The sequence below is a fragment of the Spea bombifrons genome, chromosome 6 (genome assembly GCF_027358695.1).
Source record: "Spea bombifrons isolate aSpeBom1 chromosome 6, aSpeBom1.2.pri, whole genome shotgun sequence".
NCBI classification, from domain to species: Eukaryota; Metazoa; Chordata; class Amphibia; order Anura; family Pelobatidae; genus Spea; species Spea bombifrons.
In genome coordinates, this window is record NC_071092.1 from 4,141,048 (window position 1) to 4,167,835 (window position 26,788).

Below are 26,788 nucleotides of genomic sequence, written 5' to 3' on the forward strand. Positions count from 1 at the left end.
GTAAATGAACAGGGGAGCTGAGGAGAGGACAAAGGGAAAGGATAAAGATGGATAGGAGGAAAGAGTTTAGAGAGGAAAAGGCGAAGGAAAATGTTTTGGGGTTTTGTTGGAAGGTGATGACCGGGATAGGAAGGATTCCCCATCTTTATTGTGAACATTTAGTAATGTAAAGAAAATGTCCGGTAGCCACATCTCTTCATCTTGTGGGCGAGAGACTGTTTTGTCGTTTGTACAGCTTGTCTCAGATAGTCGTGGTCTCTCTTCCTTGGACCCTGCGCTCGGTCAGCTTCATGTCTCCCATCTCTCCCTACACAGGGGGTGACGGCGGTTGTAGAAGAAGACCTGACTGCACTCAACAAGCCACACTGGAAGAGTAAGTGGTACTCACCTGTGCTTCTGGGCTACAACTCTGGTCACTTGGCTCGGCTGTCCTCAGGGGTAAAAGCTAGCAGTATACCCCAGGGGCATGCGGTCTGTTTGAGATAATTACTACCAATCATGGGTATCAGTGTTTTGCCATGTTAACCCATATCACACCTCTTTCTGTCTCAAGTTGCCGGGGGATTTCAGTGCATTAAATATAATTATAGATTATTTATGAAAAGAAAAATTTACCTTTTTCATAAATATAATATTTAATAGAAAATATAAAAAAAAGAGGTGATTTATAGGTAAGAAGCGAAACCGGCAAACAGACCCCGAGAGGAAACGGGAAAACAAAAAAATAAGAACCAACAGAATTTAAATATTACGCAAATAATTTAATGACGGAGATGACTAGACTCAGAGATAAATGTGATTTTCTTTTTGACATAAATGCTAGTAAATAGATAATTTTTTAAAAAATTTTACACTAGAGCTTTATACAAGAATTGTTTGGGATTTCTACATTTACATATTAAACATTTTTATCCCCCTAAATTATTTGACGTGCAAAAGGGTTTTTAAAGTCCAAGGAAAGAGAAGTGTATGCAACGCCAGCAGAGGGGACAGGTAACCGTTGGCCTTCCGGCTCCATCTAAAACTTCTGGAATCTTCTGCCTTCATGAAACCGGTTGATTTCGACGAGCCGGCCATTTCAAGGGTTAATTTAGAGGCTTTTGTTTTGAACTGCGACGGGAACTAGTTGAGTCTCTGCTTTAAGAGTTCGTCTATCTGGGTCTTGTACATGACCTTCACGTCCTCCAGGTCCAGTTTGAGTTCCTCGGCCTCCTCCGCTTTTTCGCCGTACATCTGAAGGATGGTGTTGTACCTCTGGTCTAAATCCTACGACACAAGAGGAGCCCGGTGTGGATTCTTTAGAATATTATTAGAATATATATATATATATATTAACAACAATTATATAATATGTATAATAATAAAAAATATATTAATAATAATAAATTATCTATACTGAGCTACTGTTTTACTGAACAAAGATCGCCTCCTTGAGGAAGGCATTGGTACTGCACCTTTACCATGTTTTAGAATAGAACACAGAGCTATATTTTGTAGAATGAAGTCATCCGACTGCTTTTTGAGCTGCTGAGAAGGATATACTGTCTTATGTGGAATAAAGGTCTGTTTGTGAGTCCTTATCGTATCCTTCTGTGCTCCAGGGGTTCCACCCATATATTACTTTTCTGCATTAGTCGGTACCGCTGCTGCTGGAAGGTTGTTCCTTGTGGCCACTCACCCTCATCTGAACTCGCAGTTTTGGGATTTCCTTCACTTTCTCCATCAGATCATCGTTTAGGTTGTTTAATTTAACCACTTCTTCGGCAAGTATTGAGCGGGTTTTCTCCAGACTTCCAATCTCCATCTGCAGACAGACAAAATATGCTATTCAAGCTGACCATGGAAGAAGACAGAAGAACAAGAAGAAAGGTCACAGGAAGAAGGAAGAGGTCGGGAGAAGAGGTCGGTTGATGGGAGAAACAACCGCAGAGACTTGGAATCTCCGAGACAGCACAGGAGAGGTAAAGACGCGTTGTCTGTACCTGCAGCTGTGTAATCTCTCCTTCTCGTAGCTTTAACTGGGACTGTAAGTTTTCCATCACGCTGGATCCTGCGCCCATCCTCACTGCATCGTAAGTATTGCTCCCGCTAACAGACATGGTCATTGGTCCGTATGAATGCTCGTGTGGATCTTCCTGCAGAACAGTTTGTGTTTATATATATATATATACACACACACACACACACACACACACACACACACACATTATATTTTATTTACCTGCGATATGAAGGAGGTCTGCAGACCGGAGAAGTCCGCTCCGCTGATGGAGCTGGATCGGGACAGGGTAGGGGTAGCAGTTCCTGCCTCGGCGGAAGGAAAACCGTATAATTTACGCTCCTGAAAGAATTACCAAAGGCAGTGGTTAATTAAACACCGACGCAATGTAACAAGCAGGTATTTGGAAACATATAAGACGCAGTGATGTTTAGATCCAACACTGGAATCGTCATTCTAGGACAGGCATGATCAAACAGCGTCTGAAAAGAAGTATGTTTGTCATTCACCGGTATCTTGAAAATAAAAGATTGTCTTTGATCGCAGGTTCTGGCGGTGGACCACCCGGAGCATTACTAAGGGTGTGATATCTCAGTATTACCGCACCTTCTCTTTAGCAGCCTCTACAGCCGCCATGGCTTTCTTCTTCTCCTGCTCCACTCTCATCTTTTCCATCTCCAGCTGACTGGTTAGCAGCGTCTGGAAGGAAATGCAAAGTGTGACATTGAGATATGCGATATAATCTAATAATATAACATATATAATATTCAGCCAGAGATCACGCTAAAGAATGCTACAATCCGATGGATACTCCGCCTGAAAGTTACTAGAACCACCAACAGCCCACAACTACTTGTTAATACAAAGTCTGTGATCGTTATTTGTAATTCCAAAGCCATCAGACCACATGAATGTATGTATTATATAAATAAAAGATAATAATAATAATAATAATAATATTATGCCATGTAGACAGTAAAACTACAAAAGGTGTATTTATGTACAGATCAAACCTTTTCTTTTCTTGCTTCTTCCACGGTTTTCTTGTACTCTGTCATCAGATTTTCCAATTCCACTTGATTCCTTTAGGAAAACCAAACAGCGCACAATTGTCAATGTTAAAAGTCGCCAGTTTCAGCCACTCTATGCGTCATAATAAAAGGGCTAAATACCTCTTGGAAAGTCTGAATTGTTTTGTACTCAAAGCGGACGGACCCCCAGTATCTGCGGGTTTCTAGTGCGGTGCATTGGGGGAGCTGTCACGGCTTCATTCAATGAATCTATCTAAACCTAATGCTTTTTTGTCTCATGGAAGCCAGCTGCTTCTTCATATAAGTTTACTTTGTGTTTGGAAAGTACGAAAAATCAGGTATTTGGGAAGCGAGAGATTCCCAATAACAATAATATTGTATTGTGGGTCACCAGGATTTGTGGGTCACGCCGACGTTCCGTTCACTAAAATCCTGTGTGTCGTGCAGGCGTTCGTAGTAATCAGCGTCATTATCCCACCTACTGTGCTCTTCCTCGAGCTTCGACAGCCGCGCTTTCTCTGCCTCCAGCTGCGCCTGGAACCGGCTTTTCTCCTGTCTCAGCAGGCTGTTCTGAGACTCGACGGCGGAGACCTGCGTCTTGACGGCGAGCAATTCCTCCGTGCAAGCTCGCTCTTTTTCTACAGCAGATGCCAACAGCGTTTGGGACTCAGCTGCGGAAGAGCAAAAAGCCTCACTGTGATAAGGATAGTTTTTGCCGAAGATACTTTGCGGAGAGAGGTTGCGTAATACGAGGAGGATACGGTTTGAAACACGACCATCGAAACGCGATCCGGTTTAGGAATCTAGCCGGGGACGCTGATCACACAGATGGAGAATAAGCATTCAGTGCTGGCCTTACTGAGTCTGTCGGAGAGATTCTTCTCCAGCTTCTCCCAAGACGACGTTTGGGCGGCCAACGTGGCTTGAAGGTTCTCGATCTGTCTAAGCAGCGGTCTGGTGGCAGATGTGACGCTCTGACTCAACTCCTGGCTCCGACTCTCGCCTTCCTGCAGTCTCTGCAACGTTAAAAAGATAAAATGTAAGACTGATAAAGAAGAGTCACAAATCCTACTTGGAAACTGAAATGAATAAGGATGGCGGAGGGTTCTAGGCTGTATTTTGCCGAGAGCTTTGTTCTCCGGGGTATATAACGTGCCTGCTGTAACTCAGCGATTTCCTGACGCAGATAATCCTCCTTCCGCGCCGACTGCTGTTCTGCCCGCTGCAGCGCCATCCTCAAATCTGCCACCTGAAACGGATACCACAAAAATTGGAGGTCGTCGGGGACCGCAGCAAGGTCACTGGCTTTCATGAATCGGAACATATAGGTGGATGGATAGACTGTCAGCGGTATGGTCAATGCATAGGAATGAGAATGTACCTACGTTTTAAGTGTGACCTAATGTGTGCCACATCTCTTCGGAAACCTGATTGCTTCTATCAGCCTTAGGTTGAGATGTGAGGAGAAGCGACTAATGCGAGGAGAAGTAATTAGTTTAAAGGTTTTACCACCCGTACCATAGCCAAAAAACACAAGCTGTAGCAGATGTAATGGAGCCGCTAGCTCCGTAGGAGACAGACGGACTGTCCCGACCCTGCGGCTTCACGTACCTGGATGGCTAGCGCCTCTTGCTGCTTCTGGGACTCCTCCTTGGCTTTCTCTACAGCCAGATACATCTCTTCCTTGACTTTAATCTCGCAGCTCAATGCCGCCTCCTGGGCCTTGCTGGCTTTGGTTGCGTTTGCTTTGTGCAGTTCAGCGAGCTCCCTGCATCAACACACAAACAAATCGCTATTAAACACACCGCGAAAAGTATCTTGTGTGCTTCGGGCAGTTACAATATCTCAAAACGCACTGCGGCCGGACCCAAACACACAAAACATCCTATGGGAACTTCTTACACTTTATCTCATGTACAAATACTCGATCACAGTTGCATTGAAGCAGAGATGGTTACTGACGGGGGGAACGAGTGCCTGAAAGCATGTATATTGAAGAACAGCGACCTTTGGCTCTCCGCACTACACAGATTATTTCCATAATTCCAAACAGCATTATGAATTTGGTGGTGGGTGCCACAGGATTTAAATATTTTCGTCTAAAAAGCCCCGGTTCCTTCTAACCTGTAAGAGCTATCAAGAGCGGACTGAAGGCTCCGATTCTTCTCCTGGAACTCCTCGAGGTCGGTCTGTAGCTTGCCGAGGTCCTTCTCTTGCCGTTCCACCACCGCGTTAAGCTTTCTGATGTTGTCTCTGTGCTGCTTCTCCAGCTCTTCCTTACCGTCCAACGTCTGCATTGAGAAAATGTTTTATGCATACGGCTAATTGTTCTAAAGCACAAGTATCATGGGGAAAAAAATCTACATGATTTTAATGGTAATACTAACACTAAGATATACCTCTAGGGTTCATGAGCTCTGAGATATATATAATATCCAAAATGGAGTAAAAAAATGGAGAAGCAATTCTTCCGCATGAAAAAAATTGAAAATTCCTCATCATATGGCAAAAAGACTCCATGAATTATTTTGCTCTGCCCCGCACACTGAATATATATATCTACTGGTTGCAGAAACTAACCTGCTTTAGCAGCTGCAGTTCGTCCTCCAGCGCGCGGATCTTCTTTGCCTGTTTAGCGCCGGTCTGCTCGTGCTCTTTCTCCTTCGCCCGTAGTTTCTTAATAATGTTTGAGTTGTGAAGCTGTTGCTTGGAGAGTTTCTCTCCTGTGATAATTGGAGAAACGTCAGTCATTGATGGGAAATATCCTCTGGTCCCAAAGTTTTGACATCGCAGAAGTGACCCACGTATGAATTCTACAAAACCAACCGCACTAAAGTGCACACGGCAGCCGGAGTGTCTCTTTTTTGGGTTCTCTATGTGCGCAGCATTAGGACGAGCTTCACGTTTAAGAAATGTCGCTAAATGCAACACTGAAATATCCTGGAGCCCACGTGATCCGAGGTTTAATAGTAAACAATACCGCATTTCCCGTCTGAAGGAGGGCACATACCTTCTTCCATTAAGCCTTGAATCTGCTCGTCCTTCTCCCGCATTATTTCAGCAGTTTCGCTAGAATTTAATCTTGTGGCTAATTCCTCCTTTATAACCTTGACTTCCTAGGAATTAAAAAGGAAATGATGTTAACAGGTTTTGAATATTTATTTTGCAAGCTCAAAACTAACGTGGGTGATGAATATGGTTCTAATATATATAGCCATGGTTATAACACTCAATACACGAAAGGTGTACCTTCTTTGCCAGGTCTCTCTCTTTACACGCGAGCTGAGCTTTCCTCTCCGCTTCCGCGATTCGATGCGTAAACTCGTCTTTCAACGTGGAAACGCTGCTGCATTCTTCTTTAACTCTTACCATTTCACTGGAATTCAAGAAAATAAAATAGTTACTTTAATGGATGGTTACAGGTTTTTTCTAAAAGGCATTATATATACCGTATTGGCTCGGATATAGGCCGCCCCCGTATATAGGCCGCACCCTAAAAGTTTGGTGCTTTTTTAAAGAAAAAGTTTTTTTCTTTAAAAAAGCACCAAAAAAAAAAAAACATGCTGCCACTCTGTCTCCCCCCCCCCCGAGATATGCTGTCACTGTCCTCTCCCCCCGAGATATGCTGTCACTGTCCTCTTCCCCCCGAGAAATGCTCCCACTGTCCTCCCCCCCCGAGATATGCTGCCACTGTCCTCCTCCTCCCCCCCGAGATATGCTGCCACTGTCCTCCTCCTCCCCCCCGAGATATGCTGCCACTCTGCCCCCCCCCCGACTTACCGGAGCAGACTCCCGGGTGTCTTGCGGGGCCAGCGGGGGGCATCTACGCAATACGCGTATACAACCGGAAGTTGTATACGCGTATTGCGTAGATGTCCCCTGCCGGCCCCGCAAGACACCCGGGAGTCTGCTCCGGTAAGTCTTGGGGGCAGAGGTAATACGCATCGCCCGGACGGTCACCGGCTGCGGCGATGCGGGTAAACAACCTGGAGGCTGTTTACCCGCATCGCTGCAGCCGGTGACCGTCCAGACGATGCGCTTAGACAACCTCCCGTGCCGGCACCCCCCCCGTGGGAAGTGCTGGCAGGGGAGGCTGTCTGAGCGTATCGGGGAGTAGGATGCAGGTCCCCTGCACCGCTGCGGGGGATCTGTATCCTAACCCCGCTGCCTGCCCGGCGCCCGGGACTCCATGTCCCGGGCGTCGGGCGCTAGACGCCGAATATAGGCCGCACCCCCACTTTAAAGACTTAAAGTGGGGGAAAAAAGTGCGGCCTATATTCGAGCCAATACGGTATATATATATATATATATATATATATATATATATATATATATATATATATATATCCTGAAGAACCATAAAGAACCCAAGAAACAGAACATTGGAATATCTTCTCAATATGGCCAATGGGCTACACAAGGAACTTCTTTGGAGAAGGGTCTTTTCTTACTAATTATAATTGGTCAGCAGAAGAAAAAAAAAAAAAGACAAAATACTTACTCTTTGAGGTTGTCGTAAGCTTCCTCTAGAAATGCCTTTTCTTTGCTCACTGATAATAACTGCGTTTCTCTCTTCTCCAACCTGGTGGTAAGTTCTTCAACCATCTTAACACAACAAGGAGATAAGACATTTGGGATTTGGTATTGTTCAGCTGAATTTCATTAAAAAAAACCCTGTTGTGATTATTCATTCTTATCCTTCTGACACATGTAATAAAAAAATAATCACGTGGACCAACCGGGACCGAGAAACCAGCATAATATATCAAGACTTAAAGTATTGGCAGGATTTCCACGTTGGCAGCAGTCAAAGGTTTCATTAAAACTAAAGATATGGGTAAATAGCGAGCTTTTGCCCTCGTCTCTTTGCTAAGGTTTCGTGGTCAGTATGGGGACGTCTTACTTTAACAAACAAAATACTTTTAAAAGCCTTAAAATAACGGTGAATAAAAATGCTATATTAACGAGCGTGTTGTTTTCTTTTACCTTTTGTATTTCTTCTGCAGAATAGTCAACCTCCGGCTTAAGAATAGAGACGTGTGAGATCGGCGGAGGTCCTTGGCCGATGGCTTCTTCTTCGGCTTCATCATCTATTTGGGGGGTGACGATGAGGAGGTCTGGCTGCTCCGAGTTCACGGGGGTGGCGCTCCTTCCGCTTTCCTCCATTTCTACGTCATCCGTGGAGTGCGCAAGAAGAGTTTCATTCGGACCTTGATCTGATTTGCTCTCCATGGAGGTGGAGACATCAGAGGTTGGAGTGGTAGAGGCAACGGCAATCGAGACCAGCGTGCACTGCCTGCCTGGAAGCTCGTCGTCAGAATTGATTTCACTCACGCTGTGACTGTCCAGGGACTGGACGCTGAAAGAGTCTATTCTTTCAAACGCATCGGAAGAAGAGCAGCTCTCGGTGAGCTTGGGGAAGTCATCTAAGCGACCGTATTCTGACGAAGGGGACAAAAGCTGAAAAGACGTCTGCATTAAGTGAAGGCTTGTTTTGGAATCAGAGACCTCTTGCCTTGAGCTGACGGAGCTCTCGCTGATCACGCTCTCATGGTCTAGCACCTCAATGTCACTGGTCGTCGAGGTTCCAGAAGAGAACGTGCTTATGGGTGGTGATGGAGTATTGGTTTGCCGATCCTCTGGCTTTTGCATTTTAGTATCCAGTGACAGGTCCTTGTTTTCCGTAGATGGCGCCGGCGAAGGACTTGTAGATTCTGCTTCAGGTTTGCTTTCAAGAACCGCATGGTCCTTCAAATGCCCAGAACTGTCCTCTGGACTGGAGTCCATATATTCTACGTCACATTTCTCCTCTGCCGACGTCTCTGGGATGTCAGGAGGGGATATCTCTTGAGACACATCTGGCAGATCTTGACTTTGCGTTACATTTGTACCCTGATTGTCTATTGGAGGCTGAAGATTAATATCATTGTCCTGCTGGACTTGGAATGGCAAACTGGGTGATGCCCTTTTAACTTCTTCTTTGAGTCTCGGAGACTTGGTGGGAGCTTTGGACACTACAGAACTAGACATGACGGGATTGGGCTCTGGCGAAGAGAGGAAAGCGCTGAAGAAATTCTCAGACTCGTCCACCACAGTCCTTCTGAGAGGCTTGGTAATTGCAGTTGGCGATAACAACACTTGTGTTTGGGGGTCGTCGGAATTTGCTCCCCAGTTTGAGTTTTCCCAACTACCTTTAATCGATGGACCGCTGCCTAATAAGAGATGCAACGAGTGACACATGAGACTTGATAAAAGTTATAAAATATCCACTAAGACATAAATGCTGGCAACCAAATAATTTCTTCTTCTCGGGACCTGCAAAATGATCTCTCCATTTGTTTTTTTCACCCTAGTTATTAAGAATGTCCCACCTTTTTGGTAGGACAGGGCATCAGGACCTGGAACAGCCCCTTACTCGCAAACCAATAATCACAATTATAACTGACTGATGGACTACATATATACCACCATCCAAAAGTTTGGGGTCACTCAGCTGTTTTCATGGAAAACAAGGAAATTTCTCTCTGTAACATAATTACAAAAGGGTTTTTTAACCAGCAATTAGCCTTTTAAACTTAAACTTGGATCAGTGAACACAACGTGCCATTGGGACACAGGGGTGATGGGAGTGATAAAGGGCCATTGGAACACAGGAGTGATGGGAGTGATAAAGGGCCATTGGAACACAGGAGTGATGGGAGTGATCAAAAACTTGGAAATTTCTCAGTGACCACAAACTTTCTTTTAATGATAATAGATGTTTTAAAAGACTTTGATCATTTACATAAGGAGGACAAATATTCTATCCACGCCCTGCTTTAAAAGTCTGAACACCTGCAGACCAACAATGAAAAATGTTATGAATGTAAAAACACGTGACTCCGATACGGACAAACTTCCTGCACATGAGACATTCTTAAAGAAATACAGAGCGACACGAATGACAGGTGCGTTCCGTGAGACAGTCTCCTAACTGCATTAATAAAACAATACAGAGCAAGAGACACACAACGGAAAACGAGCCCCCGACCGTCACATGTGTGTGGGGGACACACATATAAAGACCACAGAGGAGAAGGTAGTCAGAACTGTCACCGAGGGGTCAGGGTAGGTCAGCTTGGGCCGTGGAAGAGATCTGACCAGTCTCTGGTACATGGGCGTCGGGGCAGTTGGTAGTATGGGGGGCACCTACAGTTCTCTTGGACTGCCACAGACACATGGAGGTAAAAGAAGTCGGGGGGGGGGTTGGTTGGTCTGGGACAGATGGGTTCAGGAGCGATGGGGAGTCTTCACAGGGGTTGGGGGACATCGGCACAGGGTAGTCTGGCCATTTATTGATACAGGGCGGTGGCAAGCAGTATCTGGGGCAATTGGAGAGATGTGACCATAGGGCAATCACTGACAGGGGGGTGGGGGCTTCTTGGTGGTGGTTTTTTTGTGACCACTGCTCACCTGGGGGGGTCAGGGCTGTCATTAACTGTGGGTGGGTCAAACCATTCTGAGTCGGGGCAGGGGGTGTGACTGCCCGGTACCAGTTAGTTCAGCTATTCACTGACAGGGGGCGGCTAAGGGCCGGCAGTCTGTCCCTTCATTCACTGACCCACGGGGGGCCAGACCATTCTCAATGGGGCCAGGCTCGGAATCGGTCACGGTGACTCAGGCCGCAGCGCCGCTCTCACTCACCATCGTCTTGCGGCCGTATGATGGAGTCGGCCCAGGCGCTCTCGTCCTCCTTGATGTCCAGCACCCGGTCTATGGATTTCTGGGCCTGGGATAGAGCCTGCTTGGCGAAGCTGGAGAGCTGCGAGGCGTTAAACCAGCTCATCGTCCCGGGCACCGGGGCCACACAGGCGGCCGAGCACTTCCCGAACACGTAGCAGTAAACAAACCCCTCGCCTACATCATCACTCGGCGACATCAGCTGGCACTGGAGGGCGGGGCCTAGCAGGAGAGCCTGAGTGCCCGGCGTGCGAGCTCATCGTTACCCTGCTGTTGGGGCAGAGGGGCTCCCCGGGGCACAGCGAGGGGCATCCTGCCGGCTCTGCTTCAATCTGGAGTTTAGGGCAGGGCTGCAGAATGGGGTCGATTAACTCAATTGTGAGCCATGGGAACAAATTAAACATAAAATGCAAAGGCGAGTTATTATTCCCTCAGTATAAATTATATGATATATTTATATATATATATATATATCTCTGTAGGAAATTTGAATAACCTTTTTGTGCAGCAATGGCAACAAAGGCTGTCAACCAACCAGTGGTAACATAATCAGCGGCACATATTTTTAACACCCTCATTCACGCAAACTCTCACACACATACAAATTCATGCTTACACATCCATGCTCACGCAATCTTACATGCACACTCCCTCCCTTACACTCAAACTCACTCGCTACTTCTCCCCCTTATATCACGGCCAGCTTTCTCTCTGGCCTCTGGCACACTGAACGAGCAACCTCGCTTCCACAGCAGGGTCACGTAACGTTACATTACGTATCCCTGCTGCATTCCTGCCTCCTCGAGCCGGTCTAAAAAGCCGGTCAGATTCGGGCCCCCCTGGGCCAGCCCACCCGTAAATGTAAGGAAAACTAAGAAGAGGTAACATAAGACACACAAAACTCTTAATTATGGTACAGAGGGTTTTATTAAGTCTAATTACAACGTTTACAACTCTGACAAAACAATAATCTTCCCGTATTGTTTGTCGCATGAAATAAATTCCATAAAAGAAACACAACGTGGCTTCGTACAGGATACGGCGGCTTTAACAACTCGGAAGATTTACATCCCGGGTCTTTGTAAAAGTAGGTTTTAACTCAGTCGGTATGATTTGTTTTTTTTGCATTAAAAAAAAAAAAAAAAGGTATTTTACCTTTATAAATAGGAACAACCCTTTGAGTGCTGAATACTAAGAAGTGCATTACTCTAGGCCAAGTCACCTGGGCATTCATATATATTCGTTTTCTTTTGACCCTAGCAGTTGGGTCCCGTTTTATCCTCAGTGCTCCTCCATCCGTGTCCGGGATTTGACAAGCATTTTTTTTAATGCTTTTAAGTAAATTTACGTCTAAAAGGTGACACGCGGGTCACTGTATTTAGGTGGTGAAGTGGAGTTTGAACAGAACTGTCTGCGGTGTCGTAATGTCAGCGACTGCAAGCTCTTGTCCATCAACAAGACCAAGCTCTGGGGGGGGGGTAGAAAAAAGAAAATCAATGCCAAAAGAATTGCTTACAATTTCACTTGGAAACGGCCAACGATATAAAATGTACCTTTTAAGGTTTTGCAAAGATTGGGTCTTGTCCGTTCTTCAATCGATGCCACTGTCTGAAAAACAAAGAAACAAATTCTTCTTTGCTAATCTCGTGGTTGAAAATACAAATATCTGTCCACATTGTGATGATAATCAAGCTGTGAACGCAGTGACAACATATCCAGAGATTTTCCATGAGTTTGAGTAAATGTGTATGTTTCCCAAATTGGAAATTGTCAAAATTCTACGCCTGGTCTCCTGGGCATGTGTGGAAAGTGCTGCTGCTGAATTCAATGGGAATGCTTTTCTGCCAAGCATGTGATTTTTGTTTTGGAAGAATGCATATTTCAGAACTTAAAGAGCCTTCAGGGCTACCAGCAGAGCCTTCAGGGCTACCAGCAGAGCCTTCAGGGCTACTCGCAGACTTCTTTACAGGGGGTGTCTGGGACAATAAACTAAAATATTATAGGATGTAGAAACTGTGCATGGTGACTCCAGTTTGGTAACAATATGGCTATTTTTTTTTAGCTTACCTGTAAATAAAGTGTCTTATTCTTCCCATCCATTGTTGCAGTGATGGCAGGAGATTTCATTTGTCTGTACGAAGAAATAAAAGCAATTATGACCATAAGCTTAACATGGAATTCTCTAAGAATTCCACATTCCCTCACAGATTTTACTTCAATTTATCACGAAGAAAACCACTTGACCAAATTGCTGCATTTTCCTCCCAATTCTGTATCTCACTTAGATGACCCATCGAAAGAAGCTTGTATCTCATGGTTCCGACAGCTCTTACCGAACACATCCCTACTACTATAAAATAAAAAGACATGACCAAGAATACAGATATGACTCAGAATCCCCAAATATACTTACAGTGAGTTATTATTTATTAAATAATCCAAAACCTCCTGAAGTTTAGCCGAGGCCGGGAACTCTATGTTCTGAGGAAGCTGGCTACAAGCAGGACAGTTATCCTAATGACAAATCAGATGAGAACAGGCTTAATATTTCAACTGTGTACAGATAATCGTACATCACAGATGGAATATGGAATATCTTCATAGGTCCTTTATCGCTCCCATCACTCCTGCGTTCCAATGGCCTTTTATCGCTCCCATCACTCCTGCGTTCCAATGTCCCTTTATCACTCCCATCACTCCTGTGTTCCAATGGCCCTTTATCACTCCCATCACTCCTGTGTTCCAATGGCACGTTGTGGTCGCTGATCCAAGTTTAAGTTTAAAAAGGCTAATTGATTTTATCTTAACTATGTATCGCGTTGGGAAACATAGCTACAACATTTTTGGCTATGGACTTGTTTGGTCGCATTAAAAATGGAAGGCATTAGCAAAGGAGCCTGCACCTTTACATTTTTCTATAACTGCCCTTTTTTGTTATTAGGGGATAAAAGTCTTATTTATTAATAACAATTCTCAGTACAAACCTTTCTTTCTGCTTCGAAGGTGTAAGTGTATAAGCCATCGACATCATTAAACACCAGGTAATTGTTTAAAGGAATGTATGCACTACAAAAAAGGAAAAAGCTATGAATATCAGCATAAAGCTAGATACGCATAATTATATGATTAGATTTAATTACCTCGTGGCTATTTTAAATACTTCAGTGGCGCAGGCAGCTGCAGAGAAAAAAAATGGCGGAAATAAATTAGTGGCCATGTGGTGAATGTGTGTAATTATAGAAGTAAAACTTATTATTGGATTTGTCTTCAGCCTTACAATGTGTGCGGCTTTCTTAAAAAATGTGCCACATATGATAATCTTCCAGACCAATACAAATACATCATTTATAAAAACCCTACCTATATATTTAATGGTTCCCAATATATCTTTAGGCTGTTTGTTTTTTTTAAATGTGCCGTAGACCTTACTATTGGTTGTTGGTTTTACCTGCAATGACTGCATTGGTTGAGGCCACAGCTGGGATTATCCTTTTAACCACACCTGCAGAGATTATAATAATAATAAAAATATATTGATTTTAGAAGGAATACAAATAAATATCATACACAACATCAAGTTATCATCGTTCAATATAAATTGATTTTTATAATTTTTTTTATTTCACATTTCCAGCTGGCCGCCATTACCCTGCGTAAGTCTGTACGTCACTCCGCCGATGTGGAACTGCGACGCTCGCTCTAGGGAGTTCTTGTAAATCCACTGGATGTGTTCAGGGTCGTCTCCATCCAACTGCACACCCTCTGCAGGAAAAGAAAAGTAACATGAATGGAGGAGCCTCTCCGTCATTGAGGGGGTGGACGACCTACAAACTGATGCTCAACACATTCCTAATTCGCATCTTAAGAAGCCGTTGAGAGGAAGTGACACACAATTCTGTGCTTACTTCCTGTACGTGGAGAGCACAAGCCTAGGAAATTCATTTGAAAGAAAATCAAATTTTTTCCGTTAAAATAACATGAAATGGATCAGAAATCCAGCGCAGACGGGGTTAATGTTGTAAATGACTATTGTAGCTGGAAACTGCTGATGGGCGCACAGAGGCCCTTTATCACTCTCATCACTCCTGTCTTCCGCCCATCACTCCTGTGTTCCAATGGCCCTTTATCACTCCCATCACTCCTGTGTTCCAATGGCCCTTTATCACTCCCATCACTCCTGTGTTCCAATGGCACGTTGTGTTCGCTGTTCCACATTCAAGTTTAAAAGGCTAATTGATGGTTAGAAAACCCTTTTGTAATTATGTTACAGCCAGATAGTCAAAGATAAAGAATCAATGCAGTGATACCTCCAAAGGGCTGTTCTTTGGGCCACTGTAATATTCGAACATACTCGATACAGTGCTCTGGTAACCTGGGCATTGATGCAATTGTGCACATGGGAAAGTTGATCTGTGGAAAAAAATGATGAATTAATAATTAGAATGATGGCATCATCCATGCATAAGTGGGACTAGTGTCACCTCTCGTTGTGGGTACGTGTCTTGGAAATTGAGGAAGCAGAGGGGTACAAGGCTTCGCTCACCTGCGGTGGGTATAATTCGAGGGTGCATTCCACACAAGCCGTCATTCCGGGTAAGATAACACGAGCGTTTCCTTTAAAGCCCTCCGTGCCGCCGTCAATGAGAGGAATGACGGTGCTTTGCTGCAGAACGCCATCTTCATAGTTTAGAAGAGACATCTAGAAGATATTTTAAAAGCAGACTGTCACATTGGACATAACTAATTTATTAGAATTCCCTATCATTTGTCCTTTTTGTTTTTCAATCGGTGTAACCCAACTCAACGCTTTCTCCCCACCTCAGCCAAGGCCACGAGAGCTCATCTATTTCTATCATAATGGATGAATGGACCTCACCCTACAAAAAAAAGCAACCTTAAACACGGTTCTCTGCATGAAAAATAGGAATTATGTAGAAAGGGCAATTTTAGGCAAAGTCCCATACGTAGCGCAATCAGGAGAAACCTTCTCTTGGTTTCCATGGTGATTACTACACATATAGAATGGTGCCCAGTAATTGCTCTTCATAAAAAAGGGTGCAATGCCCCCAAACTACAGCCACATGCCCCTTCCTTACTATTAATGTATATGTGCTGAAGACAATAAGTATCTAATTAACTTTTTAGTTGAAAATAATTCTATATATATGCAAAATCATTATCCTAGATACAGTGGATGAAGCCCAAAGTTACGTTTTTGTGTCCAGGATTTACTAAGCGTTTTTTTTGCCTTTTCCATATACAATAACAGATCAAAAATAAGATAGGATCATATTACTAATAGCAGCAATTAGTATGATAAAGAATTACCAGCATTCCATTCAACCACCGTCTGGCAATAATGGAGTCCAAACCGCACACGATAATATGAAACTCTGATAAAATAATAAAAAAAAAAGTAATTCATTAAATTCCGCGTAGAATTTTGTGTGAATTAATACTCTTAATTTGCCATCATACATAAATCTGCAAATACTACCTCGGTAGAAAGTTTCATCGTAGTCTTGAATCTTTTTGAAGTGTCTTCAGATTTAAATGGTAAAGGAAAACAAAAACCCCAAACTGCGAGAAGGGCCGATAACAACGCGATTTGCCACAAATACTTAGTAATTTAGATCAAAAGCTAGATCTAAAGCTACGGCTCTCAGAAAAGGATACGGAGAGACGCAGCAGTCGGGTATTCTGTTGTTTATAAACTCAGCGGCTACTTCTGCTTTTGGTCTTCCTACATCTTTGGGCCTAAAATGTATCAAACAATAGCTTTAGGTTATTTACACATAAATATTTAATACATCTGGTTTTAGGTAAACACAAACAAGTAAAATGGGAAAAAAAAACCTCAAGATTTGATTAGGAATGTAAATGTCTGATGGGAGATAAACCCAAAAATAATAATTCATTTTAACCCTCGCAGACACCCTACAACACCCCAAAAACAGCTTGTAAAGGGTGTTACAAGACGCAAGCTTAACCTTAATATCCACCTTCTGAGCCAATCATTTGCTACCAATTTTATTTAAATGCGTGCATTAGATCATTTATTTTTCTGCTAACGCGTCACATTGGGAAAGCAGCGTGATCCGTGTTACTTACCGGAAAAGGAACTGTCTATTTAAATTAGAAACATCTATGGTGTCCATATCAATCACGTGGATTTGTCGAAAGCCAGAGAGCGCCTGTAGAAAAACACATTAACATCGACATCAGACCCACAGACACCGGAAGAAGCGGATAAGATTCAGCACTTTAAATACACGGGGGATGTGCCCATTAACAAAAGGATTTATTGACCTAATAATGGAGCGATTGGAGGCCAATAGTACGTCTATAACGGCTGCCCCTACGGCCCTGGAAAAGATCCACTGTAACATAGAACTTTAATATCTAATAACGACCACATTTAATTATATAACGCCTTCCAAACTGCTTTATTAATGGATTTATTCCCCAAAATGCCTTTGTGTGGCCCCAAATCTACCTCTACTGAGGTTTAGTATCATTAAAAATGGCTGCCATCAGTTACAAGAAAAAGGGGAAAAATGTACCATAAAACCCTCCGTAGGGTGACCAAGAAGTCACTGAGCTGTTTTATTTTCCTCTGTATAAAAAATAATTTCAAAACAACTTATTTATTATTTTTTAATTGTCATTCAAAAAATAAATTACCAGATTTTTCAGAAGTTCGCATCCTAAACCGCCGGCTCCGACAACCAAAATTTTACACGTCTCTAAAAGAAATTGCAGGGACTGTAAAAAAACAAAACAAGTGAGTTAGTATATATTACAGTAACAACTCGGAACAATCATAGCCAGGCCCAAAATATGTATTTGTTTGAGGAGACCTCGCAAGTAATCGAGCTGCCGTGCCCCACAGACATGGTGACTGTGGCCGAGGAATACTAACTCCAAGGACCAGGTAAGGTTGGAGGTCTTACGGCAGGTAGACCACCCAGGGAGCTAGCCGACCCGAACGGATCTTATGTGCGCTTATTACGTTTGATTGTTATTTGAACGCTTCTGACATTGACTCTAAATATCTTGTATTCTAATTTTTGCTTATTTTTTTCATGTATTAAAAAGAAACGGGCAACCAACAGCTCGCCTTTTTCTTAACCGGTGGGCAGGAACCCCAATGAGGGACATTCATTGGAATTTTTCACTTTTAGTCATCGATTTTGTTGTAAAAGCTACAAATAATTGAATATAAACTTAGTATTTCTCACTTCATTGCTTGGTTCGAACTCGGGGTGTGTGAAAGGTCCTGATCGCTCGAGGAACTTCTTTACATGGTTCCAGCGACCTTCCCAGTCTGCATTGTCCCCACACCCACCATCAACCGCCATTCTGCATAGAACAAAGTACATTAGGCTGACACAAACAGTCTTTTATACAGGTTGATGTAACATGCGCAAGCCATTGATACTGTTCAACAGTACAGAAAATCATGCCAATTCACTAATACTTTGATGGGCTCTTATGTATAATAAAAAAAAAAACCTAAAATGATCTTGTCGTCACAGCAACCAACAAGACTGGACCAGTCTGCTGGTTGCTATGGAGATAAGGCCACTTTTAAGGTGCCACCAAGATGGGGAAGACAGTTTCGATGTTTACAGAATTTAGAAGCCAGGAAGACCAATTAAGGAGCCAATAATTATTGGAGTCTGGAAAGGGGTTCATCAAGACCTACAATTCCATTCAAAAGTTTGGGGTCTCTTGGAAATGTCCTTGTTTTTGAAAGAAACGCAGATTTTGTCTGTTAAAATAACATCAAATGGATCAGAAATCCAGCACAGACGGGGTTAATGTTGTAAATTACTATTTTTAGCTGGAAACAGCTGATTTTTAATGGAATCTCCTCATAGGCCCTTTATCACTCCCGTGTTCCAATTGCCCTTTATCACTCCCATCACTCCCGTGTTCCAAAGGCCCTTTATCACTCCCATCACTCCTGTGTTCCAATGGCACGTTGTGTTATCTGATCCAAGTTTAAGTTTAAAAAGATAATTGATCGTTAGAAGCCCATTTCCAATTATGTTGCAGCCAGAATTTTTTTTTAGTTTTCATAAAAACAGCTGAATGACCCCAAACTTTTGAACAGTCGAGTATATGAAACACTCAGATGGTTACACCAGCAGTATTATTATAGGCGCCGTCCCTCCTTTTTAGCTCCTAAGGTTTTTAATACTATGGTGGCCTTACTACTATGAACCAGAACAACCCTTCATACATAACAGCAATGTAGTTAAATTAAGATAAATGTTACATATCTGTCTACAACCCCCCCCACCCCGACACCTGATTTCATAATGTTTTACCAGTCCATGAGCCTGGGTGATGTCTCTACATAGCAGGCATCAATATATAGCTTTAAAGCAATGGGGCATATTTATTAAGGGCAAGTCGGGTGCAAAGAGCTGGATCCTAAGGGGTTACCAATTTGGGGCAGTCACAGCCAGGTAAGTGACATATCCAAGAGATATATACAGCAATAACACAACAGGTGGCATATATGATATTGTATGAAATCACTCATTGACACATAGTTTGCGTTTGCATGAGTCTCTCTAGAGGATAAAAAGATACTTTATTACTCTTAAAGAATACAGAAAATGTCAAATTCTGAACACATAAGATTCTTCATCTATCTGACAGTAGATCATCTGCCAATCGCTCTGGGACATTTTCTCCCGTAAAAACGAAATATTAATGAATATAGGAAATTGCAGACTCATGTAAACTAACAAGGGGTAAGGGAAGTTTAAGTGGGTAAAAAAAAAAATTGTATGAAAACACAGAAGCCAGTCAACATGAAGGATTCACAGGAGTGCATTATTACACCCAAAAGATTTATTTATATATATACATTGGAGCGGCGCTTAGCCTTGGCAGCTCATTCATTTTTGGGGGATAATTTTTGCGTATCTGAGCATAATACGTATTTGTATTTTAATTTATTAGAATAAGCAACTTCTTTATACAATAAAATGTGCTAAAATAGGAAATTATTGAATTATTTTTATTGCACTTTATTGATCGTATTGATAGACGGTGGCACAAGGGGGGCTCATTCTGGCCCTAAAGGGGGGTTGCACATTTCAAGGCAGACTGAATTGATCTGATCCCTATGGGGTATCAGGGGTTAAAGGGTTGCTTTCCATTGTATGGGGGGGCAGATTTTTTTTTTTTTTTTTTATTTCCTGCTTTAAATCTCTCCATGTCCTAACCCCTGAACCAGCACTAACTTGTCAGTCAGCTCTTCTATCCGCCTTCTTTTCTTCTCCCTAAAAAGAGAGAGAGAGAATAAAAGAAGGGTTTTAAATGCCACCCTCCTGGCCTGTGACAGAGAGGAGAAGAAAAGAAGGGAAGAAGGGGGGTAACAGAAAAATATAAATATTAAAACCAGACCCCCTATGCGCAGCCACAGCAGATACTCACGGCTCTACTGCATCCGCCATATTTCTCCAGCCTAGCTCTTCCCACAAAGCACTGCGATCCGGTGGGCGGGGCCAGCGCAGACGACATGAGGAAGATGCCAACCAAAGAGTTGTTTTGGATTTTTTTTTCTGTTGCAACTTTATTGCTATTAACATGGACAAGGTCACTGCCATGCAAAGTCCTTATCAGCAGGTTTACTCATATTGATGGTATGTAATCAATTTGGCCAATGCCCACAGCAGAGGAAGACTGGCAAGGTAGAGGGGTAGGGGGGCATTGGACCCCTTGGGATGCCCTGATTTTGAGCCACTGCATGTTCTATTGTTAATTGCAGTTCTATTTATTGCCACTAGGAGGTTTAGTGTCACACAGGCTTCATTTACACTGTGACTGGATCCTTTTTGTGTACAGGAGTTATTTACCCTTAGCGCATTAAAAATAATAATATTTTTACAGATATGGAGCCTAATATGACTAATTTTACCACCGTATTCGCTCCAGATTAACCCATGGAAAAGCTGTAACCTCCAGACGACACATTAAAGAGCTCCCAGCTGTAGCTACATTCTTGTATTATGGATCGCTATTAACATGTCTCAAGAAAAGGCGCCAGGGATTGCGGTCCTTGAATCTGGGTCTTCTATACTCCAGTCCTCGTGGGACTACACACTTTCCGGCACAGATATACAGAATTCCTGGTCTGATTGAGTCTTTCGGGTGACGTTCTGGTCCGGACTAAAGACCCAGAAATTCTGGCCATTGAACGAGATGATGAAACAGGAGTAACAGCCTTAATAGAATGGCCAGACTGGCCTTTTAAGGTCGGGCACAATGCCAGCCATTCTGGAACATCCCACTTGGCTGAACTTGAAATAGACTATCCTGTGGCCGGAACATTCATAGGTGACTGCTTTCAAATGACTGATCCAAGTCTCTGGTTGGTGCTGCTGACCCTCCAGCTAAAGTAAAAGCAGCAAGAATTTGGCCAGAAATCATGACCTGGAACCCTCAGACTTTTGGGACACTGCAACTATAATAAAGACCCTAAAGCTCTGGTTGGAATTGAATAATTGGAAATGACAGTACAATCCGCCAACCACAAGATGGCTGCCTAGGTCACTAATAATATAGTTGATGGTGATTGGAGTTTGTTGCCCTCTAGTGGTTGTCGCGGCTCTGCTCATGCGCAGTGCTGCTTTGCGTGTGGTGACTGGCACATGCGCGCTCTGCCCTCCAGCTCAGCAGCTGCGGTAACATGGATGTGCGGGTGGCTCCTCTCCGCTCCTGGGAAGATTTCTTCCCTGCTTTAGATCGCTTCGCCCGCCCGGACTTCAAGGACGTCTCCAAATGGAACAACCGGGTGGTCAACAACCTGCTCTACTACCAGACCAACTACCTGGTGCTGGCGGCGGGTGTCATCAGCCTTGTGGGGTGAGTGGGGCCTTGGGGCCCAGGCCTAGCTGCTGAGCCTAGCAAATCCCACAGCGCCGGTGGACTGGGTGTGATGGGAGTGGTGCTGCACAGCAGCTTGGCTCTTTGTCACGGGTCGCTGTTGGCTGGCTGAGGGTTATGTGAGTAGTACAGCATAGCAGCTTAACCCATGAGCTGCCATTAGACTGGCAGAGCATGATGGGAGTCGTAAACCACACCAGCTCGCCCGCTTTATCATGGGCTGCCTTTATCTTAAGACTTGCTCGGCATGATGGGTGTCAGACCTCCCATGAGATTCTGTGACCCCCCCCCCCCACCTCTTGCTGCCACTCCAGTGTTGCATTTAGACCGGCTTAGTGTTATGAGAGTGATGCTAAAGTTCCTTTTAGTGACATTCAGTGACATCATCGGATGAGATCCTTGAATACTCTTCCTCCGGACTAAAATAGCCCGCACGGTATCTGCGGTGGGGGCTGCAGCAGTCGTGGGGAGCCGTTCGCCGTCGGCAATGCTGTAATTTTTTTTTTATCCGTGTTCTCCGGCTCGTTATTGTACATTGATATAGATTATGACATCATCTTATCCGGTACAGCGACATATGATGTCATTGTGTGGTTCTGTTCATGTAGACGGGAACACACAGATCTTAAAATAAATACATTGTCAGCCCCAGCGCTGGCTCGGTGAACATCGCAGGGGGTCTAACGAGCTCTCAATGGGAGCACATTTCTTCCTCGAAGCAGCCAATCAGTGGCGAGAATGGGACCGCTGAGAAGAGTGGGTAGTTTCAGCTCCAGAGCGGCAGCTTCTACTTCGGTAATAATTTTTTTTTTTTCCGTTTTTAAAGAATGCTGAGGCTGCTGGGAATCTGCGCCTTTAAGCCGCCGACACGGAGTCTTAAGAATTCATTTGCAAACCTTTAAGTGGGTTCAGGATTTCGTTAATCTGCTTGGAGGGATAATTCTCGGAAAAGAAAACAAAAAAAAAAGCGTTGTGACACGTAATAAAAAGAAATTAAAAAGGGAAGCTTCCGAGGAGCTGTAAGGGTTAAAATGAGTCTTAAAACATAAAAGCTAGAATGTGGAATTGGGCCAAAGACCCGGAAGCTGGAGTTTCCCCGATTCCTCTGTTATTCCACCAAAATTCCACCAAACCTTTCAATTTTCCATTTTTTTTTTTTTCTTTTTTTTGGAAGCCGCACTCAGCAGGAACTCCGAGGCGATTCCGAGCAAAAGTGATGCAAATGATTAAAGAATGAAATAATAATAAAGAACTTCAAGTAGACCCCCGCTGCCCCCCCCCCAAAATAAATAAATACATACATTCTGGGGAATCCTATGAATATTATATATAGTTCTGTAACAGTGTTTTAAAACACACCCTGAATGCATTGGATCTCGGACTCGTTCTGCGTTGTGTACGTGTTAGGTGAGGTTTGTGTGATCTCGGGTTTTTTTTGGGCGATGTAGAAGCAGGGCGTGGAGTCCGAGCGTCCGCATCTGTTAGCGTTTTCCTCTTGCGGTTCCTGAAAATGATTCGCTTTTTCCAGGGCAGAGAGAGGACTCGGTGGTCTAAATATAGACCTTCGGCTTATTGAGTCGCACCTCGGCTGTGCTGCTCGGCGTGTTCCTCGTGTCGCAATGGAAGGGAAGTCTGACCGACCAGAGCAGGTGGTAGGCAAAACTGGAAACGAGGAGCGATAGGTGGTTTGATTGAGGAGGAGAGTGCTGGGGGCCAAATAGTGATACGTCCCCCTTCAGCAAACGAGACCCTAACGGTTACGTTGCTGTGATGTTTTAACGAGATCCAAATTTGGGTGACTTTTAGGGTTTTTCACAGATATTGCAGCCCCGCCAGATACACAGATGGTCTGCAGAACGAACAGAAATGTGTTTTCTATGATGGAACACTCGGGGGAGGGGAAGCTGTGAACAAATGATGTCATGGACTCTCTTATATGCAAGATATTTATCCTCGCGGTACATACAGTAATGGGAGAAAGGCAGAACACAAAGGAATCTCATTTTCTCATTAAATATAAGTTCCCCCCTCCCCCCGGTGTCTTTTTTTTTTCCTTAAATGTTCAATTCCATAAAAACAAATTCCTGGCAACAACCTATCGGTGCCTGCTATTGTGTCACATGACGCTGCGGGAATAAGGAATGAAGCAAAATACGGTTCTAATATTTTTTCATTGAGTTTTAAGTTATATACAAGTAGAACAGCTCCTTTAAACTTTGTTTTTTTTCTTCCTCCAGGTTTCTGAGCCCCCTAAGCATGGTACTTGGTGGGACGGTGGTGGTCCTGGTTTTCTTGGGCTTTGTGTGGTCATCGCACAATAAGGACATCATCCGTAGGTTCAAGAAGCGCTACCCTACCATGTTTGTGCTGTCCATCATGCTCGCCAGCTATTTTGTCATCTCCCTGTTCGGAGGCGTGATGGTCTTCATGTTTGGGATCACATTTCCATTGTTGTGTAAGTAACAATGTTTCATAAAATATTACGTATTACTCATGCAGCAGCTTTCCGTTACATAATACACCGCCATTCAAAAGTTTGGGGTCACTGAGCTGTTTTCATGGAAAACAAGGACATTTCTGGCTGTAACATAATTTGCAAAAGCGTTTTCTGATCATCAATTAGCCTTTTAAACTTAAACTTGGATCAGATAACACAACGTGCCATTGGGACACAGGAGTGATGGGAGTGATAAAAGGCCATTGGAACACAGGAGTGATGGGAGTGATAAAGGGCCATTGGAACACAGGATTGATAAAGGGCCATTGGAGCACAGGAGTGATGGGAGTGATAAAGGGCCATTGGAACACAGGAGTGATGGGAGTGATAAAGGGTCGTTGAAACACGGGAGTGATGGGAATGAAAGTGCAAGTAACTGGAATTTTTTGACATTTTCTCCCCCCCCCCCAGTGATGTTCCTCCACGCCTCCCTGAGGCTTCGCAACGTGAAGAACAAGGTGGAAAACAAGATGGAGGAAATTGGCTTGAAAAAGACCCCGATGGGGATCGTCCTCGATGCTCTCGAACAACACGAAGAAGGCATTTCTAAGATCGCTGACCTCATTAACAAAGTAAAGGAGTAGGGGCCACATGTAGGGTTTGTCTTGGCTCCTCTCTGCTCCTTACCAGTTGAGGAACGTTTTTAATTATGTTCCAGTTGTGTGACCAGGCAGCCTTCTTCTGCCCTTCTCCCTAATAATTGGGTGACCTCGTATAATAGTGCTGTCATTAATGGGACTGCAGAAATGAGTTGGGTCCACGTTGGTGACCCGATATGTTTATAGGTTACTACGTGGGATTGGGAGACGTAGAGTTAGCACCCCTTTACCCATCAATGTGTAAATGAAGTATTAGCCATTTATAATGGAACGTTTCTGCCGTTTCCAGTTTGGTTGCACTTTCTTTATCGGGGGGGAAGATCTGTGTGCTTCTGGGGTTAGTATTTGACTGTTTTTGGTCCATTCTCCATATCGTCAGTGTTTAATTTATAAGTATTTATATCTACTCTTCCTTCCTAGCCATCGATCTGGTGGCGTTGATACCTAAACCTATATAAGCGCTCCCACATCGAAGAGACTGGCGTTTACCCACCCGCTGCTGCATGCTTTATCATTCAGGGGGAGTCCTGCTGGATTCCTCACTTTATCACCCGATTCCTTCTTGTTGCTTTTTTTTAAAAAAATAATCTGTTTCAGCACTTAATTTGCAAATTTCTTTATTTCTGCGTATTTGCACTATAAACATAAGCAAAATCTCCGCGACTTGGATAATCTGTTACATTATCTGTAAAATGATTTTAGTGCTAGATGAGCTTGCATCATGAAATAGGTCGCCTTCCATTCTCAGGTTGGTTATAAGAAATCTTCGCGTGGTTCCGGAAATTCCGCCTGCCACGAGTAATTGCATATTTTGAAAAGTAGGAATTTTGAGTTTGAATAGGAATATTCCTTTAGTCTCGTTTGACGTCACCGATCGCTTGAAACACAGCGATCCGCTCAAAATACTACGTCTGCTTCTCGTAGGATCTGTCTACCTGGTGTGGGGGGTCATTAACCTTTTAAGTGACGACACATTGCAAACTCTGCTTATCTGCTATTTGCTTATTTTTGGCTATGCAGCGGCGAATCCGATCACTTTGCTAGAAATACTAAAATAATGCTAAGATAGTTTAAAGGTAATTAGTCGTGTATAACTGAGCTTGTGTCATTAAAGCAACTTGAAACTTGTATGCAATATGAATATTATTTAAGGGGGGGTGTAAATGCTTTAATGGTTACTGGCATGCTTCTTTATAATCCGTAACATAACTACCTGCACATGTTGTTAATCCATAATATGGATAGTCCGTGTTGACCGTCTTCTAACACCAGACGTATGAAGGACGATCTAGCGTGGCATCGCCTGGACCTCTTTTAGAAAGCCAGGGGCCGCCTGCTCTTTATACCTCGTTACCTCCTTTAATTAGATATCGATTCCCCCTGCATTTTATGTTGGGAGACTTGTTGTTTCATTCCAAAACAAGTTGCTTTTATCAGGTTGATAAATCTCAGATATCAGCCGCTAGCTACAAGGACAGAAAGCGCTGTGATCAGGAGCAGATATTTTTCTTTTTTGTTTTTTTGCATGGCTAAAAGTGTGTATCGACCAACGGAATCCTCCGTTTCTGGCTTTGGATTTAATAAATAATAAAAAAGAGAAAACAAAAAGATAAATGGCGGTTTACTGTGTGTTCATCTGTTTTTGGGTGGGAATAAAGGCGTGGGAAGTACTTTGCAATGAAAAAAAAATCAGATTTGTGACCGGCCATAATGCTTGTTTTTATAAAAAGCATGCTGAATATGGAGGTTCTGGAACAGAGGAACATACAATCTAAAAATACAACAGCAAAACGTAGCTTCCTGGATTTCTAGAAAGGAATGTTATTATTCGACGATAAACCAGCTATCCAAAGGTCCTTACTCGTGCTCTATGAGATCAGGTGACCGGTGCCTAGCAAAGCAGCCCAGGGGCCGCAGGCCTAGGAATCAATATATCAGCCGATTTTTCACAGCGATGATGTCACGTTGACACACTGGCTTCAGGTTTTGTTTAATTATGACTACGGAATATCTGTGAAGTTATCTGGAACGTTCC

General features: G+C 43.5%; 3 protein-coding genes across 4 annotated transcripts; 1 reads left to right on the forward strand and 2 right to left on the reverse strand.

Annotated features, from left to right (window-relative positions):
• Positions 1-1,075: 1,075 nt before the first annotated feature.
• TMF1 (TATA element modulatory factor 1) lies at positions 1,076-10,938 on the reverse strand. The gene is made up of 17 exons (XM_053469444.1): positions 10,714-10,938; positions 8,017-9,242; positions 7,532-7,635; positions 6,280-6,406; positions 6,041-6,146; positions 5,611-5,753; positions 5,155-5,321; positions 4,642-4,798; positions 4,187-4,279; positions 3,890-4,046; positions 3,509-3,701; positions 3,013-3,082; positions 2,606-2,698; positions 2,222-2,341; positions 1,983-2,135; positions 1,679-1,804; positions 1,076-1,266 (listed from the first exon to the last, which is right to left on the reverse strand). Exons 1-17 carry the CDS (start codon positions 10,853-10,855, stop codon positions 1,123-1,125), a joined length of 3,321 nt encoding a protein of 1,106 aa, XP_053325419.1. The 5' UTR covers positions 10,856-10,938; the 3' UTR covers positions 1,076-1,122.
• Positions 10,939-11,657: 719 nt separating this feature from the next.
• Positions 11,658-20,261, reverse strand: UBA3 (ubiquitin like modifier activating enzyme 3). 2 transcript variants are annotated; one of them, XM_053469744.1, is made up of 18 exons: positions 20,206-20,261; positions 20,013-20,051; positions 17,991-18,111; positions 17,434-17,514; positions 16,861-16,943; positions 16,426-16,506; positions 16,247-16,290; positions 16,078-16,142; positions 15,293-15,448; positions 15,057-15,159; positions 14,398-14,511; positions 14,198-14,251; positions 13,890-13,926; positions 13,734-13,815; positions 13,163-13,263; positions 12,817-12,880; positions 12,303-12,357; positions 11,658-12,216 (listed from the first exon to the last, which is right to left on the reverse strand). In XM_053469744.1, exons 1-18 carry the CDS (start codon positions 20,223-20,225, stop codon positions 12,128-12,130), a joined length of 1,389 nt encoding a protein of 462 aa, XP_053325719.1. In that variant the 5' UTR covers positions 20,226-20,261; the 3' UTR covers positions 11,658-12,127. The 2 variants fall into 2 exon arrangements, with proteins under 2 accessions (XP_053325719.1, XP_053325720.1); XM_053469745.1 differs by lacking the exon at positions 20,013-20,051 and having other exon boundaries at positions 20,206-20,245.
• A 1,156-nt stretch (positions 20,262-21,417) lies between these two features.
• On the forward strand, positions 21,418-26,367 carry ARL6IP5 (ADP ribosylation factor like GTPase 6 interacting protein 5). The gene is made up of 3 exons (XM_053470165.1): positions 21,418-21,636; positions 23,895-24,112; positions 24,566-26,367. Exons 1-3 carry the CDS (start codon positions 21,461-21,463, stop codon positions 24,736-24,738), a joined length of 567 nt encoding a protein of 188 aa, XP_053326140.1. The 5' UTR covers positions 21,418-21,460; the 3' UTR covers positions 24,739-26,367.
• The last annotated feature ends 421 nt before the right edge of the window (positions 26,368-26,788 follow it).

Bases quoted from the DNA above. Each gene is read 5' to 3' on its own strand.
- TMF1 (XM_053469444.1), bottom strand. From the start codon at position 10,855: ATGAGCTGGTTTAACGCCTCGCAGCTCTCCAGCTTCGCCAAGCAGGCT. The intron at 6,407-7,531 runs GTAAGTATTTTG...CTTGAATTCCAG, and splicing joins GCTTACGACAACCTCAAAGA to TGAAATGGTAAGAGTTAAAG. The intron at 5,322-5,610 runs GTTAGTTTCTGC...TTCTCAATGCAG, and splicing joins AACTGCAGCTGCTAAAGCAG to ACGTTGGACGGTAAGGAAGA.
- UBA3 (XM_053469744.1), bottom strand. From the start codon at position 20,225: ATGGCGGATGCAGTAGAGCC. The intron at 16,944-17,433 runs GTAATTTATTTT...GTTTTTCTACAG, and splicing joins GCGAACTTCTGAAAAATCTG to GCGCTCTCTGGCTTTCGACA. The intron at 13,816-13,889 runs GTAATTAAATCT...CCTTTTTTGTAG, and splicing joins GTATTTAAAATAGCCACGAG to TGCATACATTCCTTTAAACA.
- ARL6IP5 (XM_053470165.1), top strand. From the start codon at position 21,461: ATGGATGTGCGGGTGGCTCCTCTCCGCTCCTGGGAAGATTTCTTCCCT. The intron at 21,637-23,894 runs GTGAGTGGGGCC...TTCTTCCTCCAG, and splicing joins GGTGTCATCAGCCTTGTGGG to GTTTCTGAGCCCCCTAAGCA. The intron at 24,113-24,565 runs GTAAGTAACAAT...CCCCCCCCCCAG, and splicing joins GATCACATTTCCATTGTTGT to TGATGTTCCTCCACGCCTCC.